The sequence below is a fragment of the Zootoca vivipara genome, chromosome 7 (assembly GCF_963506605.1).
Source record: "Zootoca vivipara chromosome 7, rZooViv1.1, whole genome shotgun sequence".
NCBI lineage: Eukaryota > Metazoa > Chordata > Lepidosauria > Squamata > Lacertidae > Zootoca > Zootoca vivipara.
In genome coordinates, this window is record NC_083282.1 from 67,614,430 (window position 1) to 67,632,850 (window position 18,421).

Here is an 18,421-nt window from a genome sequence, read left to right on the forward strand (position 1 = left end):
GATTGTTTAATTAGCCAAAGGCCTGGGAGAAGAGGAATGCTTTTGCCTAGCGCCTAAATATATGCAACTAAGGGGCCAGGTGAGCCTTCAGGGTGAGGGTCTTCCAGAAAGAAGAAGTGTCTGAAGAAGTGTGCATGCACACGAAAGCTCATACCAAAATATAAACTTAGTTGGTCTTTAAGGTGCTACTGAAGGAATTTTCTTATTTTCCAGAAAGCGGTGAGCCACCGCAGAAAAGACCCCGTTTTCAGTTGCCACCCTCTGGACCTCTTATGGAGTGGGCACAAGAAGAAGGGCCTCAGATGATGAAATGGTCGGTTTTATTTGGGATGTTTTTTCTTAGCGATTGCCAACAGCAACAGTCAGCAGCAGCCGATTTCGCCTACCCAGCGGTGCAACAAGTGGGGCTTACTTCCGAGGAAGCATGCCTAGGATCGCGCTGTAAAACTCCGGCTGTTACTTGCGGGTAAGCCCCAGTGAAAACTCCCCTAAAGAAAGGAGGGGTGGTGCCGATGCAACGTCTGGAGCGCACATGGCCCGCCGCCCATAGCTGCCAAGTTTTCCCTTTTCTCGCGAGGAAGCCTATTCAGCATAAGGGAAAATCCCTTAAAAAAAGGGATAACTTAGCAGCTATGCCGCCGCCTCAGGCCGCCCCCCCCCCCGCTCCTCCCTCCTCCAAGGCCGCCCTCCTCCCCTTCGGTTCCTACGGAGAAAGAGGCGGCGTCGCAGGAGGCGCGTGACGTCACCTCAGGGGGCGGGGCCGGAGCGGAAGGGCCTAGCGCGGCGCTGGCCGCCCTCGCCGCCTCCCCGGCTGCGCTCTCGTCGTGGCCGCGCCGCCTTCGTCGCCCCGAGTAGGACGGAACAAAGGGAAGGAGCCGCTCCGGCTGCGCGATGGTGGGCATCCCGGGAACCTCCCAGTGTAAGGCGCGCCTCTTCTTCCCCATTCCGGGGGTTGGCGGGCCCCTCCGACTCGAGCGAGCGCCGTCCCACCCGGGAGAGCCTCCTCGGAGAGCTGCCCATGGGGCCCCGGGCGGGAAGGGAAGGGGAGGAGGAGGACTCGGCGCCCCGGACTTCGAGGGATGGGGCACTTTCGTATTACAGTTCCGTTATACGTTTCCCCTTTCTGATGCTCCCAAACTCCCTTCTTTCAAGCGCTTCCTCTGCCCCTCGCACACTCTTCTGCCTTCTCCGGTTCCCAAGTCAGATCCTCCTCGCCTTCCCGTTCCTTATCACGCTTTTCCAGGAGGCTGTTTGCTTCCCCTCTGTGGTTCCTCCTTCTCCCCATTTCTTACTCCGTGGGCTTCTTATCTCCTGCAAGCTCTCGAGATGCTTTTTTCTCCACCACTCCCGTTGTATTTAACCTGGGGCCTCTTATGCTTCTCTCATTCGCATTTCGCTTATTCTGCCTAATTTCATGTACAGTACTGATCATTTCTTTGGGATTTAGAAGTGGCGCATTCTGAAGGAGACCTTTAATTTCTTTCCATCTCTCTCTCTCTCTCTCTCTCTCTCTCTCTCTCTCTCTCTCTCTCTCTCTCTCTCTCTCTCTCTCTCTCTCTCTCTCCAGCTTTGTGTGTGTGTGGTGTCTGTTCCTTCCATAATAGGGGTGGTGGTAAGGTGTGTCTTAAAATAAAAGTTTTGTTTTTGAGAAATCTTAACCATTCCCCACCCCCCTGATTAGTAAAACTGCCCCTTAGTACTTCGTCTGCGATTTAAAGGATTGTTGCTTTGTTGTGATAAATAGCATACATGATAAAAGATGATTTTTCTTTTTTACAATGAGTGCATCCCAGAATTAGAAAACTGGCTTGTAGCAGTGTTCTACATAACTCTGAATTCAGTGGAACTATGTGTGCAGACCCAACTGGTGCAAAGTAGTTAACTAAAGTTATGATTGTAGCATAATTGGGTAGAATCTGCATGTATACTTAGTATACAGAAATTGCATATGTGTTTTGGGGGAAGAAAAAGTATATTCTTCACTGTACTGCCTGTCTTAATATATACAAGGCACCCCCAAACTGCGGCCCTCCAGATGTTTTGGCCTACAACTCCCACGATCCCTAGCTAACAGGACCAGTGGTCGGGGAAGATGAGAATTGTAGTCCAAAACATATGGAGGGCAGAAGTCTGGGGGTGCCTGATATAGACTGTAGAATGGCTTTGCAATAGAAGTCATTAGAAAAAAAGTAAAGTGTTACAGATGTTGGATGTGGGACACACACACACAAGAAATCTCTTCTGCTTAAGTGCAATTTACACTGTGAACCTCACTATCTCATGTTATCGGTTAGGCCAAGGCTCTGATCTTTAAAGTTTGAATGTCAGGGTGATGGGGAACCTCTGGTCCTCCAGAAGTTGATGGACTCCCAGTCCCATCAGACCTAGCCAGCTTGACAAATGGTCAGGGATGATGAGAGCTGTGTGGGAGTTGTGTCTATGGGATGGCAGGGGGCAGCTGCCCCCTAGATCAAGTAAAACAATAGAAATACTTAACTGACCAATTCAGGGCTGTTTTGCCCCCCTCCCAACAAAGTCCTCCCCCCCAATAAAAATCCTCCCTATGCCCATGGTTGTGTCCCTTCAGGTGATGTGGGTTGGGCTACAGCTTCCCCATTGCTGATGTATTTGGTTACATTAAATAGTTTTTAGTGGCTCTCTGTGTATATTGAGTGTGTATGTGTGAGTTTGCACTACTGTACTGAGGAACCAAGAAGGTCAGTGAATGATCAGTTGTGAAGAACAGGCAGGTAGGAAGAATACTCCTTGGTTGGGAAGGAGCATGCATGTTCAATGTTTTAAGGCCCATGTGTAGAACTGGGGGCTGTACATCAATATGTTTTGGGCCTTCCTCTTGATCCTTTATCTTTTCCCCCTGTAGGAAATTGCTGGACTAGAATTTATCAGTAAACATGAAGCTATTTGCTTAGGTCTCAAGTCAAATGAGTGCTTTTATTTCTCCCACTACAGGTGCTAATAAGCATAAGAAATCTAGGAAGATCACCTGTTATGACTTGGAAATAGTAGCTGTGCATATCTTGTATGTCAGGGTTAGGGTCAATGCCAGACTTTCAGGATCTACTTTGGCTTTAAAAAAAAATTTTTTTACCGGAACTGTAAGATCCACCAAGTAGACCAGGTGCAAAATAGTGGTTTGGGCAGGCAAACATGCTCCTAAGAATGAAGGAACAGGGTGACTCTCAACACAAGCTCAACCTGTGAATTCACTCCTGGTTTTCCCCAAGTGTTGTCGCTTTCAGCAATTTTTTAAATAGTTTTTTTTTAGTTTTAGTTTGTAAGTTTTTGTTAGACCATTGGAGTCAGAAATCCTTGCCAGTCTACTGTAAATTGCCCAGAGATTTGCCAGTACATCAACCCCAGCGCTCCACGCACTCCTCTTGTATACATTTAAACTTGCATAAAATGGTCATAAACCCTTACGCACAGATGCTATCTGACAGTTGATGGTAACACTTCACACATCTGACGAATGAGCTCTAGTCCACGCAAGTTTATGCCACAGTAAGACTGTTTGCCTTTAACTGCTATACTCTTTGTTTTTGCTACAGTAGACTTAACACAGCTACCCCTCTGGAAGTTCTTAGACACATTCCTAAGCACTGTTTTCTGCAATGCATTTTCAGTTCAGTCAAGTCACATCTGTTTCTCACTACCTTTCCTGTTCTGTCCCAACATCCACAAAAACATTCCCATTTCTGTTGTGGCTTGCTTCACCATAGTGTTTTTCTTTTTCCAGTATTCTGATCCATATGGTTTGAAATAGTCCGCCCCCGTGCTATGCAGGAGAAATGTGTGCAAAGAGAATTCAGAGAATGGTAGTAAAAGACTAAGTGTGAGAGGAGCGAAATCCAACCATCTCTTTTTATCAGCAAATTTTCTTTTCAGGTTTGTGGGTGCTCCTATTATCATCCTAGTGAATTCATTTCACTTAAGGTGTGCATGAGCACTTTGCTGTTACTCTGTAGCCCTCTTTGTCACTCTTTTTGTACCACAGCTGCATTTTCTATATTCGTGCTTTCCACATGAATTCTAACAGTTTTATTTCTTGTTAAAAAATGGTTCTCTCCCCTTTCATGAGTGAGTGGCTTGAGGCTCTCAGAGGTCTGATTATGCGCCAATTTCTCTGTGGCCTAGAGGTCTGGCTATTCTCTGGTGTTTTGTTTCTGTTGGAAACAAGATAGTGAACTTAAACTGGGGGTTTGATCCAGCCCTTCCTGTTGACTAGCAGATGGCTCCAAGTCTTCGTCGATAACCCCAGAAATATCTTCTGCAAGGACCATACATAGCCTAGTTTACTTTCTTAACCAACGTATTAAAAAGTGTATCTGCAAATGGTTCAAAGATGGTGGTGGTGGTGATGATAATAATAATGTTTAAAAAATTCCGCAACCCCCTGAGTTGTTGCCAGTGTGGAGATATATCCAGCTCTGTTTCTCTGTGTCATCTGTGTTGGGTGAGGCTGTGCACATCTTGGATTAGTGCTTGGAAACACTGATAGGCTAGATGAAGGCCAAGAAACCGATTCTGACAAGTCAATGATCCTGTGGTTGAGGGCTTCCTGCAATGTGGCCAGAGGTTTTCAACCTTTTTGGGTCCACGGCTCCCTTGACCAACTACATTCTTTCTGCGGCACCCCTGTGGGGCTCGGGAGCCCAGTTATGTCACCCCTTGCCTGCAGAGCTGGCCACTCCTCGCCCTTTTTCGAACACCCTCCCTTCCCTCAGCCTCCTCTCTCCTCCCCTCTTCTTGGGAGTCCTCTGGCAGCCGCAGCTGTCGCCCCTGGTCTCTGAGCCGCATCCCCCACCTCTTGACACTGCCCCACAGGGGCCTGGGAAGCACCCCCTGGCCAGCCCCTGAGGCACCATTCGCCTGGGAAGCTTGTAGCCAAGGGTGCTGCAACAAACAGCTATGCAAGCCTTTGGGAGGCAGAGATGTGAGAGGGCATCAGAGGAGGGAGGGAAGGAATGAAAGAGGCACAAAGGCCAAAGTTGTCTGCGTCACCCCTGACCATCATTCAAGGCACCCGAGGGTGCCATGGCACACTGGTTGAAAACCACTGACATAGGCTGTCTGTTCTAGATGAAGTTTCACTTCCTCTGAAGTGGCAGGTGCATAGTTTGGGAGTGCTCCTAGATTGAGCAGTATTACTGGAGGTTGAAGTGGCCTCTGTGGCTAGGAGCATCTTTTGGGATAACAGTTTTGCTAACCATTAGCAGTAAGGTACCCCTGACGGTTACGTCCAGTCGCGGACAACTCTGGGGTTGCAGCGCTCATCTCGCTCTACAGGCCAAGGGAGCTGGCATTTGTCCGCAGACACCTTCCAGGTCATGTGGCCAGCATGACTGAGCCACTTCTGGCGAACCAGAGCAGCACACGGAAACGCTGTTTACCTTCCCGCCGGAGCGGTACCTATTTATCTACTTGTAATTTGACGTGCTTTTCAAACTGCTAGGTGGGCAGGAGCTGGGACCGAACAACGGGAGCTCACCCCATTGCGTGGATTCGAACTGCCAACCTTCCAATTGGCAAGGTACAGATACAATGTCAGTACCTTACTGATCAAGGGATGCGGGTGGCGCTGTGGCCTAAACCACAGAGCCACCTTTGACATTGTACCTGTGCAATGTCTTTCTTCCTGCCCCTTCCTCCTCCTCCTCTTCAAATGGGCTGTGCTGCTTTGAGGAATGGGAAGAAGAAAAAACGGTGAATCTTGTAATGCAGCAAAGGACATCTTTTTTGTATTGTGTTTTCCTACTGAGGAAAAGGAAGCAATGTGTTATTTATCTATTTACATTTATATACCACCTTTATCTTCCAAGGATCTCAAGGTGGTACACATGATTCTTCTCCCCATTTTATCCTCACAACAACCCTGTGAGGTAGGTTAGGCTAAGAGACTGTGACTGGCCCAAGGTCTCCCAGGTCAAAGTCCAGTACTCTAACCATTACGCCACACTGAACCCTGAACTGAACAGAAGTTGGGAGGTAGGTTAAGCTAAGAGACAGTAAACTTACCCAAAGTTATCTAATGACCTTCAAAGCAGTGTGGGAATTGGAAATTCGGTTTCCTATATTGAAACTCAACATTCTATCCTCTGCATCAGACTGGCTTATTTATGAGCCTTTTTTGATGACTTTATTACATTGTATTTTGGAAGAGATATGGAAAAGTATTGTCCTCCCTTTAGAATGTGGGAGTAAGTTTGGAAGAACAAAGTAAGTGACTTTAGGAGATCTACTTCTTGATTACAATGAATCCTCATGCACTTGAAAAGATAATGCTCAGAATGCTGTCCTTTGTAAAATATTCAGGGGGAGTAAAGAGGAAGTTGAAATGTGTCTCACTTTGTGATGGTTGTGCTGATTGTAGAAACAGAATTAATTATAGAGTTGGAAGGGACTCTGAGGGTCATCTAGGTCAGACTCAACCCCCTCCAATGCAGGAATCTCAACGAAAGTCTCTATCCCTTGAATAACAATTTGTGGTTTAAATGCAGGACCATCATTAGGATCTAACTGTTCTTTATTGAGGGAGATTGGCTACTTAAGCACAATAACTTTTTAAAAAGGTGTTGCAATTTCCTTAAGTGGCGTGCTGAGTTCAGGATTGTACCTTTCTTGGGCGGAGATGGAGTGGGGAGGGGGTGATGACTCTTCTCCAGTGTTCGGAAACTGTGATGCTAATTGTGAAAAGCCCCTGAATTTCAGTGGGTCTACTCTGAGCAAACCTTAGTTGGATAGAACCCATATTGTTGAATTATTTATAAGAAAAGCCATTTGATTTCTTTCACCTTTCAGCTGTCTTGTTATTTCAATCTGCACTCCAAAAACTGTGAAGGCTGTCAACTCTTTATAACAGAAGGTTTAAGTCCTATGAGTAACAAAGAGCTTTCCAAAAGAGGGAGCACTTAGGCTAAATGTTGCTTACCTCTTGGTAGCCATTTTTCTAAACCAAAAAAACGTAGGTTTTCCTGGAAGTCTCTTTATTCCAAATTGTGATCATTTTGGTCAGTGCAATCTCCTTTTAAGTGTATATAAGGTTTAAGGTAAAGGGGCCCCTGACCATCAGGTCCAGTCGTGTCCGACTCTGGGGTTGCGGCGCTCATCTCGCTCTATAGGCCGATGGAGCCGGCGTTTGTCCGCAGACAGCTTCCGGGTCATGTGGCCAGCATGACAAAGCTGCTTCTGGCGAACCAGAGCAGCACACAGAAACGCTGTTTACCTTCCCGCCGGAGCGGTCCCTATTTATCTACTTGCACTTTGATGTGCTTTCGAACTGCTAGGTGGGCAGGAGCTGGGACCAAGCAACAGGAGCTCACCCCGTTGCAGGGATTCCAACCGCCGACCTTCTGATCAGCAAGCCCTAGACTCTGTGGATTAACCCACAGCGCCACCTATAAGGTTTAGCCGATGTTATAAATCTAACTCCAGAAATGCAGTGAATGTACATAATAAGTAGGGATGTTACTTCAACTTTTAAGATCTAATAGAGTCAATACATTGAGTTCATGCAGTTCAACAGCTTGAGTTGCTGATATTGGTTCTGCTCTGAGATAAACCTATTGACTTTAATGTTTTGTTGGTATTGATAAAGGGGAAAAAGAGGACTATTAAACCTGGCTTACAGGTTCAAAGAGCCAAAATATCAATTTTGTACAAAGGTCTTGTCTTCTGTAGAAAGGAGCAGCAATCTGTACTAGATTAATATTCTTTAGATCCAGGAATATTCTTCTTCTTGAAGGAACAGGAGGACTCCCTGATCTAGTTGTGGTTCCCCAGCTGTGACCACTCCTGGACAGAGAAGATCTGGCCACAAGTTAGTCATCCTCTTGTAAACATCCCATCTGGGTTATTGCAATGTGTTATATATAAGCCTCTCAAAATGGGTTGGATGCTTCGGTTAGTGCAGAATGCAGCCACCCAAGTTTTGACTGGCACTACATGCTTGGCTCACATCTTGCCTGTTTTCAAAGAATTGCACTGACTGCCCATTTGTTCCTGGTCCCAGTTCAAAGCCTGGTGCTTACCCTGTTTCCCCGAAAATAAGACATACCCATAAAATAAGCCATAGCAGGATTTCTAAGCATTTGCACAATGTAACCATGCCCCGAAAATAAGACATAGTTATAGGCGCAGTTCTGGAGGGCACCAAGGAAGAGGCAAGGCTGGGCGTGTAATAAAAATAAGACATCCCCTGAAAATAAGCCAAGGTGTGTCTTCTTGAAGAAAAATAAATATAAACACGGTAACTATAAAGGCCTAAATGGCTTGGGACCGTAGTACTTGAAGGAGCAGTTTGTTCTGTACCAACCTGCGTGCATGCTAAGGTCATTGACCAATAACTTCGGCCTCATTTGCACTATACAGTTAAAGCAGCATCATACTAATTTAGAGAGCTCTGGCTTCCCCCAAAGAATCATGGGAACTACAGTTTGTTAACGGTGCTGAGAATTGTTAAGAGGCTCCTCTTTCCCCCGCAGAACTAAAGTTTCCAGAGTTTCCTGAGAACGGGATTGATTGATAAACCACTCTGGGAATTGTAGCTAATAAAGAGTTGCTTACCAGCTCTCAAAACCCTTAATAAAATACAGTTCCCAGGATTCTTTGGGGGGGGGGGAGACATGACTGTTTTAAGTGATATGATTCTTCTTTAAATGTATGGTGCAGGTGGAGCCTTTCTCTAAATAACCATCTCTGCTGGAGATGAGGCTTGCATAAAAGGGGGCTTTTTTTTGGTAGTGGTGCATCCTCCATGGAATTAAGTACAGTATGTGCAGAACCAACTTTGCTATCTTTTAGGTTTTGGGTACCCACTTTTTATTATTCATATGTAAGCAATTAAAAACATTTCCACTATTTTAGTTTCTTAATACTTTTGTATTAGCCTCTCCCCTGCTACTTCTGGCAAACGGTCTTGAAATACATAGCATTTCTTTTTATTTAGATTTATATACACCCCTGTCTCCAGTAACAATTTCTTGCTTGTTGCAATAACCCTAGTTGGTTGCCGTTATTCTCCTTGGAAATTGCAAACTGCATTGGGCAGGTTTGGGTTCTACTTCTAAAATACTTAATTGATTTCAAGCAGTATAAAATAATAGCAGATGCAAGGTGATGGTGGGAGATGATTTGCCTAGGCTTACTACTAAAAGTGGATTCAGGGAGGTACAGAAAGGAGCAAGGGAATCATCTAGTCTAGGGGCCACCAACCTAAGGCCCATGGGTGGAAGTGGCCCGTGGAGGTCGTTTGACCGGCCCATTAGCTGCCTCCGAACTGAGGTGCCCACTTGCACACTAAACCAGCACAGCGCGGCACAGGGACTCGATTTCGCGGCACCGGAAATCACATTTGCGCAGACACCAGAAATCGCGTGCGCTCCAGCCCATGGAGTGATCTCCGTGGCACCGATCCAGCCCAGGCAAGATAAACCTTGCCAACCCCGATCTAGTCCAACCCCCTGCAATGCAGGAATCTCAGCTAAAGCATCCATGATGATGAACAGTTGCTCTGACCTGTGGATCTTGGCACTCCACCTACTGCCATCATAATATTATCTTTATGGTCTCTTAGGAGGAGGTGGACTCCTTCATTGCCCTGCAGATCACAGGAGCTTGATACACTTCACAGGAAACACTGACTTGGTTCACATGCCATGCTAAGCTAAACTATGGCTTACTGCAAACCTGAATGAATAGGCTCCCAGAGAGGAGGTGATGGCCGCTTTGCTCCTCCCTGGTGATCCTGCTGCCCTGGACTAAGCTTTTTGGAACAATCAGAACACGAGCTTAATCATCTTCTTCCAGTTTCATCCCCCCAGCAACTGGTATGCTGAGATGTAATGCCTAACACCCCTGATATTGGAGGTAATATATAGCCACAAATGACAAGTGGCTATTGATAGACAAATTCTTGGAGGATAAAGCTAATTCCTTTTGAAAACTGTCCAAGTTGGCAGCTATCACTGTATATTGTGGTAGCAAATTCCACACTTTATTGGGTGTGGACTAGCTCCTGGCTGGCAGACTTTTCACAAACCCCATGAAAGCTGCATTAGGTTTGCCAAAGGAAGCGTGAGAGATAATTATTCTCCCCTCCCCCCCTTTCTATTCTCTCACACTTGGAAAGGTAACTGTACCCATTTCTTCCCCACTCTTGTCTCTTAAGCCATTTCCATGTGTGTCTCTGGGCTTTGAGGCCTAAAGGGTCTTGCCTCACCTCTTTTAATCCTAGAGCAGACCATAATACTCTCCAGGGTGCAGAACTGAGCTTGATCTGGTGACATCACTGGCTTTTCTGGCATTCCGAAAACCGAAACAGTAACTTGTGCTAAGCTTGTTTTATCTCTGGCCATGTTTTTTTGATTAAAGATAAAGCTCGGTAAATATTTTTTAAATGATTGAATTTTGAAACTATGGAAAACACATGTTGGTAGTTGGACATGCTGAACGCCATGTGTGATCAGCCCCTAGCCCTCTTTGTGAGCTTAGGAGTGTGAATGTAGATCTGAGAGCTGTGGGTGACAGGTTTATCTGGAATGATTGGCAAGGATTTATAAAGCAAGAGGGGATTTACTTACTTAAGCACCCTCCCCTCCTTTCCTCTTCCCCTCCTTTCCTCTTATTCTCAGAAAAAGGAAATTGGGATCACATTAAAGGCCTAATTGGTTTGGCTCCAGCAAATAGCTCAGCGGCTGCCAAACAGTTAATTTATTGTGTGAGAGTTTGGCCATGTGTTGAACAGCAAATTTGTCCTGAGCAAAAAAGATCTTTGTACACTGTACATGTATTCATTCAACAGACCCCCTTTTTTATAAGTGGACTGTTGCACAGGCCACAAGGGAAATGTAAAAGACAATACCTAGGCCTGTTTTACATAACACTTAGAATCTGACAAAACCCAGTCTTTCAATCTTCAGCGAGGCTTGTCTGAGAAAGCGGGCAAGTAGTCACAGTCTTCTTGAGCCCTGGGCTCCTTCGAAATACACCCTTTTCAAACAGGTCAAAGAGATGGTGATTCCATCCAACTAGCTTAGAGAAAAGATTTATGCTGCTGAACCATTTATAGGTTGCTTGTTCTTTGGAGCAAATTCTGATTCCGACATGGATTTTGTCTGAACAGTTGCTAGAAATTCACTGTGGGAAATAATAAATCTATGCTGAAAATAACAGGATTCTCCAGGCTGTCACCTCATGGCAGAGCCAGGTGGAGCGATCTCCCACCCCACTCCTGCTGGGCATGCTCATTCTCTCTCTCTCTCTCTCTCTCTCTCTCTCTCTCTCTCTCTCTCTCTCTCTCTCTCTCTCTCAGTTATGAGGAAGGGCGAATTGGAATGCACTCTTATCTGTCTGGCTTCCTGCCTAACTTTTTGCTTTGTTCTTGCAAGCCATCCTGTACACCATAACTTACGATGGACTGGTTGTGGTGTTGGTGTGTGCTAATGTTAGGTTGCAAGCATGAGTCCTGTTCTGTTGGATCTATTCTCAGTGTCTGATGCCACAGAATTTTGGAAGAAAGGTTCAAAATTTTGCAATTGCTCTAATTCATGCAACCCCTATGTACATAAAATGTATTTTTTTTAGCTTAGTTTTCAGCATTAAAACACAGCCATCTGAAAATATATTTATTTCTCGTTTGCCTGTGGATTGAACATTGTGTTGTGGAAATATTTCCAAAGTGCTAAATCATGCCTGAAATGTAATTCATGGTTTTTCACTGGTGAACAGCTAACAACATTATGTTACAAGGCTGCTTCCAGAAAAACAGAAACGGTATCTTTGCTTCTGAGCTCTATAGCATCTGTGTGTCAATGGCCATTTACCATTGACTTGGCACAACTTTTTAAAGATCAGTGATCTGAAAAGTTCTCAGGATTATATGAGTTCTTTAAAGCACACGAAAAAGGCACTTGTGGCTGTGGCGAATAGGAACTAGGACTTGGAACTGTGCGGCAGGGTATTTGACAATCTATAGTTGCATCTGCATCATAGCACTGCTAGAGTTTGTCATGAATTTTGGGCAGAGTTTGATACTCAGAGTCAGTGGGATCGGTAGCAGGTGTAGGTCAGAAATTGTGTCCTGCGAATTGTGTGTGGTGTAGCACTTCAAATTGTTTGGAGCAGCTTCTATGTGATTCCTGGATGGTCTCCATCCTAGCAACTCTCAGAGCCAGGCCTGTATAGCATCAATAATAGAACAGCAACATGCACCTTCAAACCAATTAATTGTAGATTTACCTCTGGCCAAAAAGGTATTACTTTTATTACCCACCTTTGTGATGTCTACAACATGCTGAAGCCAAGGTGACAGAATGTAGTCTAAGAAACTTGGAAGAGGCCTTTAGGGTTCAATTCTTGGGCAGGCTGAATAAATGGATAACTGCGTTTGAACCCTTTTGTTGGAATTCTAATCATCTTAAGTTGAGCTGCTGAGGCAAAATAAGCCCCTAAGACTTATATCTAATGAAGCCTTGATTATTAGTATTTTGTTCAAGTCTGCTGAATCTGGAAGTCCCAGTGTTCTTATGAAATCATTAAAATGTTCCTCCCCTCCCCTGTTTCCTCTGGAGGTGCTGTTACATTAGCATTAATGTAGCTAAATGCTAATGTGGCTGGATGCTAACCATCTTTTGTGGGGTACTGTAGGGAGGAAGATGAGATCAAGCTGTTGAACTTCTTTGTAGGCAGGCGGATTTTGCTGAAGGCCACCTGGGGCTGCCACATGTTCTTCTGACACACAGGCTGACACACTCAGCATGCGCCAGTTTTTAAGTTTGTAGCAACGCCATGCAGAAGTCATTTCTTTGTCCAGAAAAGCTGAGTGTTCTGAGGCAGGCAAACTGATGATCAGCAGCATTCACACGTAGCAGTCCTCTCCTTTGGTTCTACTCCAGAGATAAATGTAGCAAATTGCAATTAATTTCAATTAATTAAAAGGTTTTAATGTTCATGGCTGAAGAGGGGGGGAAACAACTTGTGTGGCCGGAGAGCAACCAGGTGTATGATTCTACACCTGTGAATCTTTGAGAGTTGCTTCTTAACTGGAGTTTTTATGGTGACCGATTATATTCTCGAAGTCAGGAATTTCTTCAGATTCTTTCCCCCATGCTCTTGAAAAGAAGGTGATATATATGACCAACCCCCCCTTAACATTGAACAGAAACAACTGTCTTGATAAGTAATACAATGAAATAAATAAAGTAAAAACAGGATTTTTTAAAAAGATGATAGAAACCTGTCTCCTCTTGCCAGTTGTGATTGCTGCCCCAGATGTTAAGCATCCCAGTTGCTTAACTTTGGAAAAAAGAAGAGACATGCATTAAGCTTTTTTAATGGCAATTCCAGCAGCATTAATGCCTGCTTCCCTTTCTACCAGAGCACTGTTGTAGATCTGGCTCCCTTTAGGGTACAATGCTTTTTAATTAGTGCTGTGTCGCTGTAATGCATTAATGAATCAATTGATAAGTTGTTGCAATTGATCGACTAATTCCCCCCCCCCCAGCTGTATTTAAACTGCATTTTTGACAAGAAATGGGGGGAAAAGCCTGACTAATTATTTGCAAACGCTAAATGGCTTATAGGAGATTAGGAATGGCATATGGAGCCTTTCACTTGGAGGTCACTGGATCAGCTGCAGCCCAGGTTGGCATTGATGAAGTTATTACCATCTGACAGCTGTTTACTGACTGGCCTGTGTGAAATGAATGGCTGGTTTTAGTCTATTTCCTATCGGACAGGTGTCCCTGCCACAGTTGGTCCCCCTACTTGGCAGTCTCTGCAGTGATACCAGGGATGATTAGGCTGCTCAAGCTGGGCACTCCTTGGGCTCCTTGAGGCAGAACGCTCCAACTGTATTACTGGTGCCATCTGAGGCGTCGCAGTGCTAGACTGTGCTATGTTTTGTGCTGTCGGAGAGCAGTGTGGGCCTTGCACACTTTTGTAAAAGACTGAGGAAATGCTTACTTGAAATAGTGAAATTGTATGCCACAAGTGCAAAATCGCTCAGAAGTCAAGCAACTTTATCCTCAAAAGTGCACAAGCCTGTTGGTCACTGTGGGTCTTCACATACTCAAGAGGTTCCCTCCCCCAGTGTGGTGTAGTGGTTAAGAGCGGTAGACTCATAATCTGGGGAACCGGGTTCGCGTCTCCACTCCTCCATATGCAGCTGCTGGGTGACCTTGGGCTAGTCACACTTCTTTGAAGTCTCTCAGCCCCACTCACCTCACAGGGTGTCTGTTGTGGGGTAGGAGGGGAAAGGAGATTGTTAGCCGCTTTGAGACTCCTTCGGGTAGTGATGAAGCAGGATATCAAATCCAAACCCTTCTTCTTCTTCCCCCATACTCGGAGTCAGTAATCTCCAGACCATCAGATGGCTAGCTAATAGAGGATCCAATGTGAGCTGCAAGACTAGTCTTTTTTACAGCCTCCACTGCCACATGGTAGGGATGATTATATGTTCTTACCAGTGTTCAGAGCGAGACTTGTGCCTCTTGTGCTCCCGTCTTGACCCAGCCAAGGAGCTTCTCAGGCTCCAAAATGCCAGAGAGGACACTCAGGAGCTCGTGCAGAGTGCCATTGCCTGGTTGTTATCAGAGGCAGCAAGGTGCCGATCATATTACCTTGATACTCCAATTTTTGCACTGGTTGCCTATGAGATACCTGGGTGGTGGCATGCAAAAGGGCATTTTTGGTACTGGCCACCAGATATGGAATTAACCCATTTTTGTCCTTTGGTTGTCCCCACTTCAACTGTTTTTAAACTTGCTGTAAAGTGTAAACACTTCTTATTCCGCCATGATTTTGGGCTGCAGAATTTCCCCAGGCATTCTGCTGCTTGTTATGAGTACTTTGCATATAAGTGGATTTGATTTTGTAATTTGCATCGTTAGGTGGCTTGTGTTCCCATTGGGAGGATAGGGAGGATACAAGTTTGTGGAAGTAAATAGAAATAGCATTGATTAAGTCAACCTGTCTCTCAAAAGCAGCCTACCCCATATAATTAAAAGACTGGTATGAATGTGGACGCGGGTGGCACTGTGGGTTAAACCACATAGCCTAGGGCTTGCTGATCAGAAGGTCGGCGGTTCGAATCCCTGCAACGGGGTGAACTCCCATTGCTCGGTCCCAGCTCCTGCCAACCTAGCAGTTCGAAAGCACATCAAAGTGCAAGTAGATATATAGATACCGCTACAGCGGGAAGGTAAACGGCGTTTTCATGTGCTGCTCTGTTTCGCCAGAAGCGGCTTTGTCATGCTGGCCACATGACCCGGAAGCTGTACGCCGGCTCCCTCGGCCAATAATGCGAGATGAGCGCGCAACCCCAGAGTCGGTCACGACTGGACCTAATGGTCAGGGGTCCCTTTACCTTTTACCTTTTATGAATGAGGAAATGCTGCTGTAAACACCAAAGGTGAGAGAAGGTGCAGGAGCCCCCCCCCCTTTTAAAGGCTATTTAGGAAATACTGCCACAGAGTTGCCTGGATCACAAATGGTCTTCAGGTTGCCATGAGTCTGAGTTGTGGTTATATTGTCGTTATACATTTTACATGCCATAGAGGCTTATCATTTGAAAGTTGTTTTGTGCAAGAAATGCTAGTTTCTACTTTGTTTGATATCTATTTAGAACTGCTGTTTGTTTAAAAATATAGAAGTTTGTTTTGCAGGTATCTGCATCACTGCTGCAACAGAACTGTTGTGTTCTGTCAACAGATAATATTCATACATACACACACACCGTATACTCCGGCGTATAAGACGACTTGGGCGTATAAGACGACCCCCAACGTTCCCAGTTAAAATATAGAGTTTGGGATATACTCGCCGTATTAATAAGATGACCCGGCGTATAAGACGACCCCCCGACTTTTGAGAAGATTTTCCTGGGTTAAAAAGTAGTCTTATACGCAGGAATATACAGTGTTTTATATATATAATGAGATATATATGATAAAGATTGAAAGAGTTATTGGAACAGGATGGTGTAAGGAAGGTCATCATGCAGTTACTGACACCTACTTCCTATGGGGAAAGGAAAGAGAATAGCTGAAGAGGAAAAGCGAGACTGCAGACAAGAGTGGCTGTTCCCCAGATCTATAAACAGAAGGGAGAGGTGGAATAAGGGCAAAGAAGGAAGGACGAAATGCACATTAGTTTACATTGAACTAAGCTAATGGATGGTGATGGTGCCAAATCCTCCCAATAAATTGCACATTAATTAATATCTCCTGTGCCAGCCACGCAGTCTGGAAGAGATCCTGTAATTCTCCTTTTGACCTCTGCTCCCTTCTCCCCTGGCCATTCTGGCTTTTGATTGGTTTCCTGTCTTAAGTGAAAACCACAACCTTTCAGGCCTCCTCTAAGGCAGAATGAAAGGCACATGGTGGTGGTGTAAGAGGAGCCCCTCACAGTCGTCTGCGCTTGGGTGGGCGTGCTGGTCCTTTCGTAAACTAATAGCTCCCAGCACTGTTGCTGAATCAGACTTCATGGAGCCACGAGTGGAGAGCTTGGAATGCCAGGCCAGGCACAAAAAGGTCTGTCTTTTTTCCTCCCCTGGCCATATTCTCTCTCTCTCTCTCTCTCTCTCTCTCTCTCTCTCTCTCTCTCTCTCTCTCTCTCTCTCTGTGTGTGTGTGTGTGTGTGTGCACTGATATTTAGAGGATGAGAGGGAAGCATTCCAGTATTGAACCTGCAAGTAAATTTTTTTTGTCTGAATAATACAGTATTGGGTGCAAGGAGGATCACTATGTAAATGGTTGGAAAAGAGGTAAAGGGACCCCTGACAGTTAGGTCCAGTCACGGATGACTCTGGGGTTGCAGCGCTCATCTCTCTTTACTGACCGAGGGAGCCAGCATACAGCTTCCGGGTCATGTGGCCAGCATGACTAAGCCGCTGCTGGCGAACCAGAGCAGCACACGCAAATGCTGTTTACCTTCCCGTTGTAGCGGTACCTATTTATCTACTTGCGCCTGCACAGAAATGCCGTTTACCTTCCTACCGGTATTTATCTACTTGCACTTCGTGCTTTCAAATGTTGGCAGGAGCAGGGACCGAACAATGGGAGCTCACCCCGTCTTCGAACCTTGACCTTCTGATTGGCAAGTCCTGGGCTCTATGGTTTAACCCACAGCGCCACCAGCGTCCAAAAATGGTTGGAAGAGCCCCTTAAAACCGATACTAACACACTCATAGCATAACAGTTTAATCCTGTACTTAAAGTCCTTTAAAATTCAATGGGGTTTTACCCCGGTAAGTCAGTATAGGGTTGCATCCTAAGTTGGTTTTTGTTTAAATACAAATACAGGATCTGCTTAACAAAAGCACTGATCAAGATGTAATTCAACAGCAGTCTTCTGGCACCTTAAAGGTAAAGGTAAAGGGACCCCTGACCATTAGGTCCAGTCGTGACCGATTCTGGGGTTGCGCGCTCATCTCGCATTATTGGCCGAGGGAGCCGGCGTATAGCTTCCAGGTCATGTGGCCAGCATGACAAAGCCGCTTCTGGCAAACCAGAGCAGCACATGGAAACGCCGTTTACCTTCCCGCTGTAGCGGTTCCTATTTACTTGCATTTTGACGTGCTTTTGAACTGCTAGGTTGGCAGGAACTCCAATTCTCCTCCTAGGTTGGTAGGCTGGCACCTTAGAAATTAGCAAATTCATTATCTAAGCTTTCTTAAACAGCACTGCATGCATGAGGCGTTACCCTGAATACACAATTTGGGTTGTTTTTCCTGGTGGTGGGGGGAGAAGAGAGAGCTACCTTTATCTTTACTTTCCTTATTTCATTTTCTCTGGACTTTTTCTGTCTATCATTCCCACTTCCCCACAACCATGCATGCATGTTCCTGCCACCAGATAACACTTCATGCCTCCGATGAAGTTGATTATAGTCCACAAAACCTTATGCCGCAATAAATTTGCAGGTCTCCTGGAGCCAAAACAGTAAAGACTAAGCACATGTACTTATTTGTAACAGTGCACATTCTGTTTCTCTTCTGCATTACAGCTCACATGAAGACCATCCACACACCTCAAAAATAATGTAAGGGAACCTTAGGCGTTTAACGTGTGTGAAAAATGTATTTAGGTTTAAAGCTAAAATTCTGGAGATTCGCAGCAAGGTCATTGTGTCGCTAGTAGTGAAGGCAGCTTGAAACTAGAATTTTATCATTCATACATTCGAAACACCTACTTCAAGCCCTCCAGTTGTCATTGGACTCCAATTCTAGGAGTCCAGTGGTGAGGGTTCAGAGGGGTTGTAGTGCCACCAACATCTGATTCTTCACTCCTCTCCTGTCTTGTTCAGGCAGCTATTCAGCCAAAGACCTTTAGTTGCCTTGTTTTGTGGTTCCACAAAGGTATGAACTCGCTGTTGTCATGCATAACAAATTGCTGCATTGGAGTAA

General features: G+C 45.3%; 1 protein-coding gene across 5 annotated transcripts in view; it reads left to right on the plus strand.

Moving 5' to 3' along the window:
- Positions 1-759: 759 nt before the first annotated feature.
- The window catches only part of CBFA2T2 (CBFA2/RUNX1 partner transcriptional co-repressor 2), a 66,646-nt gene continuing 48,984 nt past the window's right edge, over positions 760-18,421 (plus strand). For 4 of the 5 annotated variants that reach the window (XM_035121541.2, XM_035121543.2, XM_035121542.2 and 1 more), the window contains exon 1: positions 760-919. In XM_035121541.2, coding sequence (XP_034977432.2) covers positions 892-919 — 28 coding nt within the window. In that variant the 5' untranslated portion in view covers positions 760-891. The remainder of the gene's footprint in view (positions 920-18,421) is intronic. The other variant, XM_035121545.2, reaches the window with a different exon arrangement.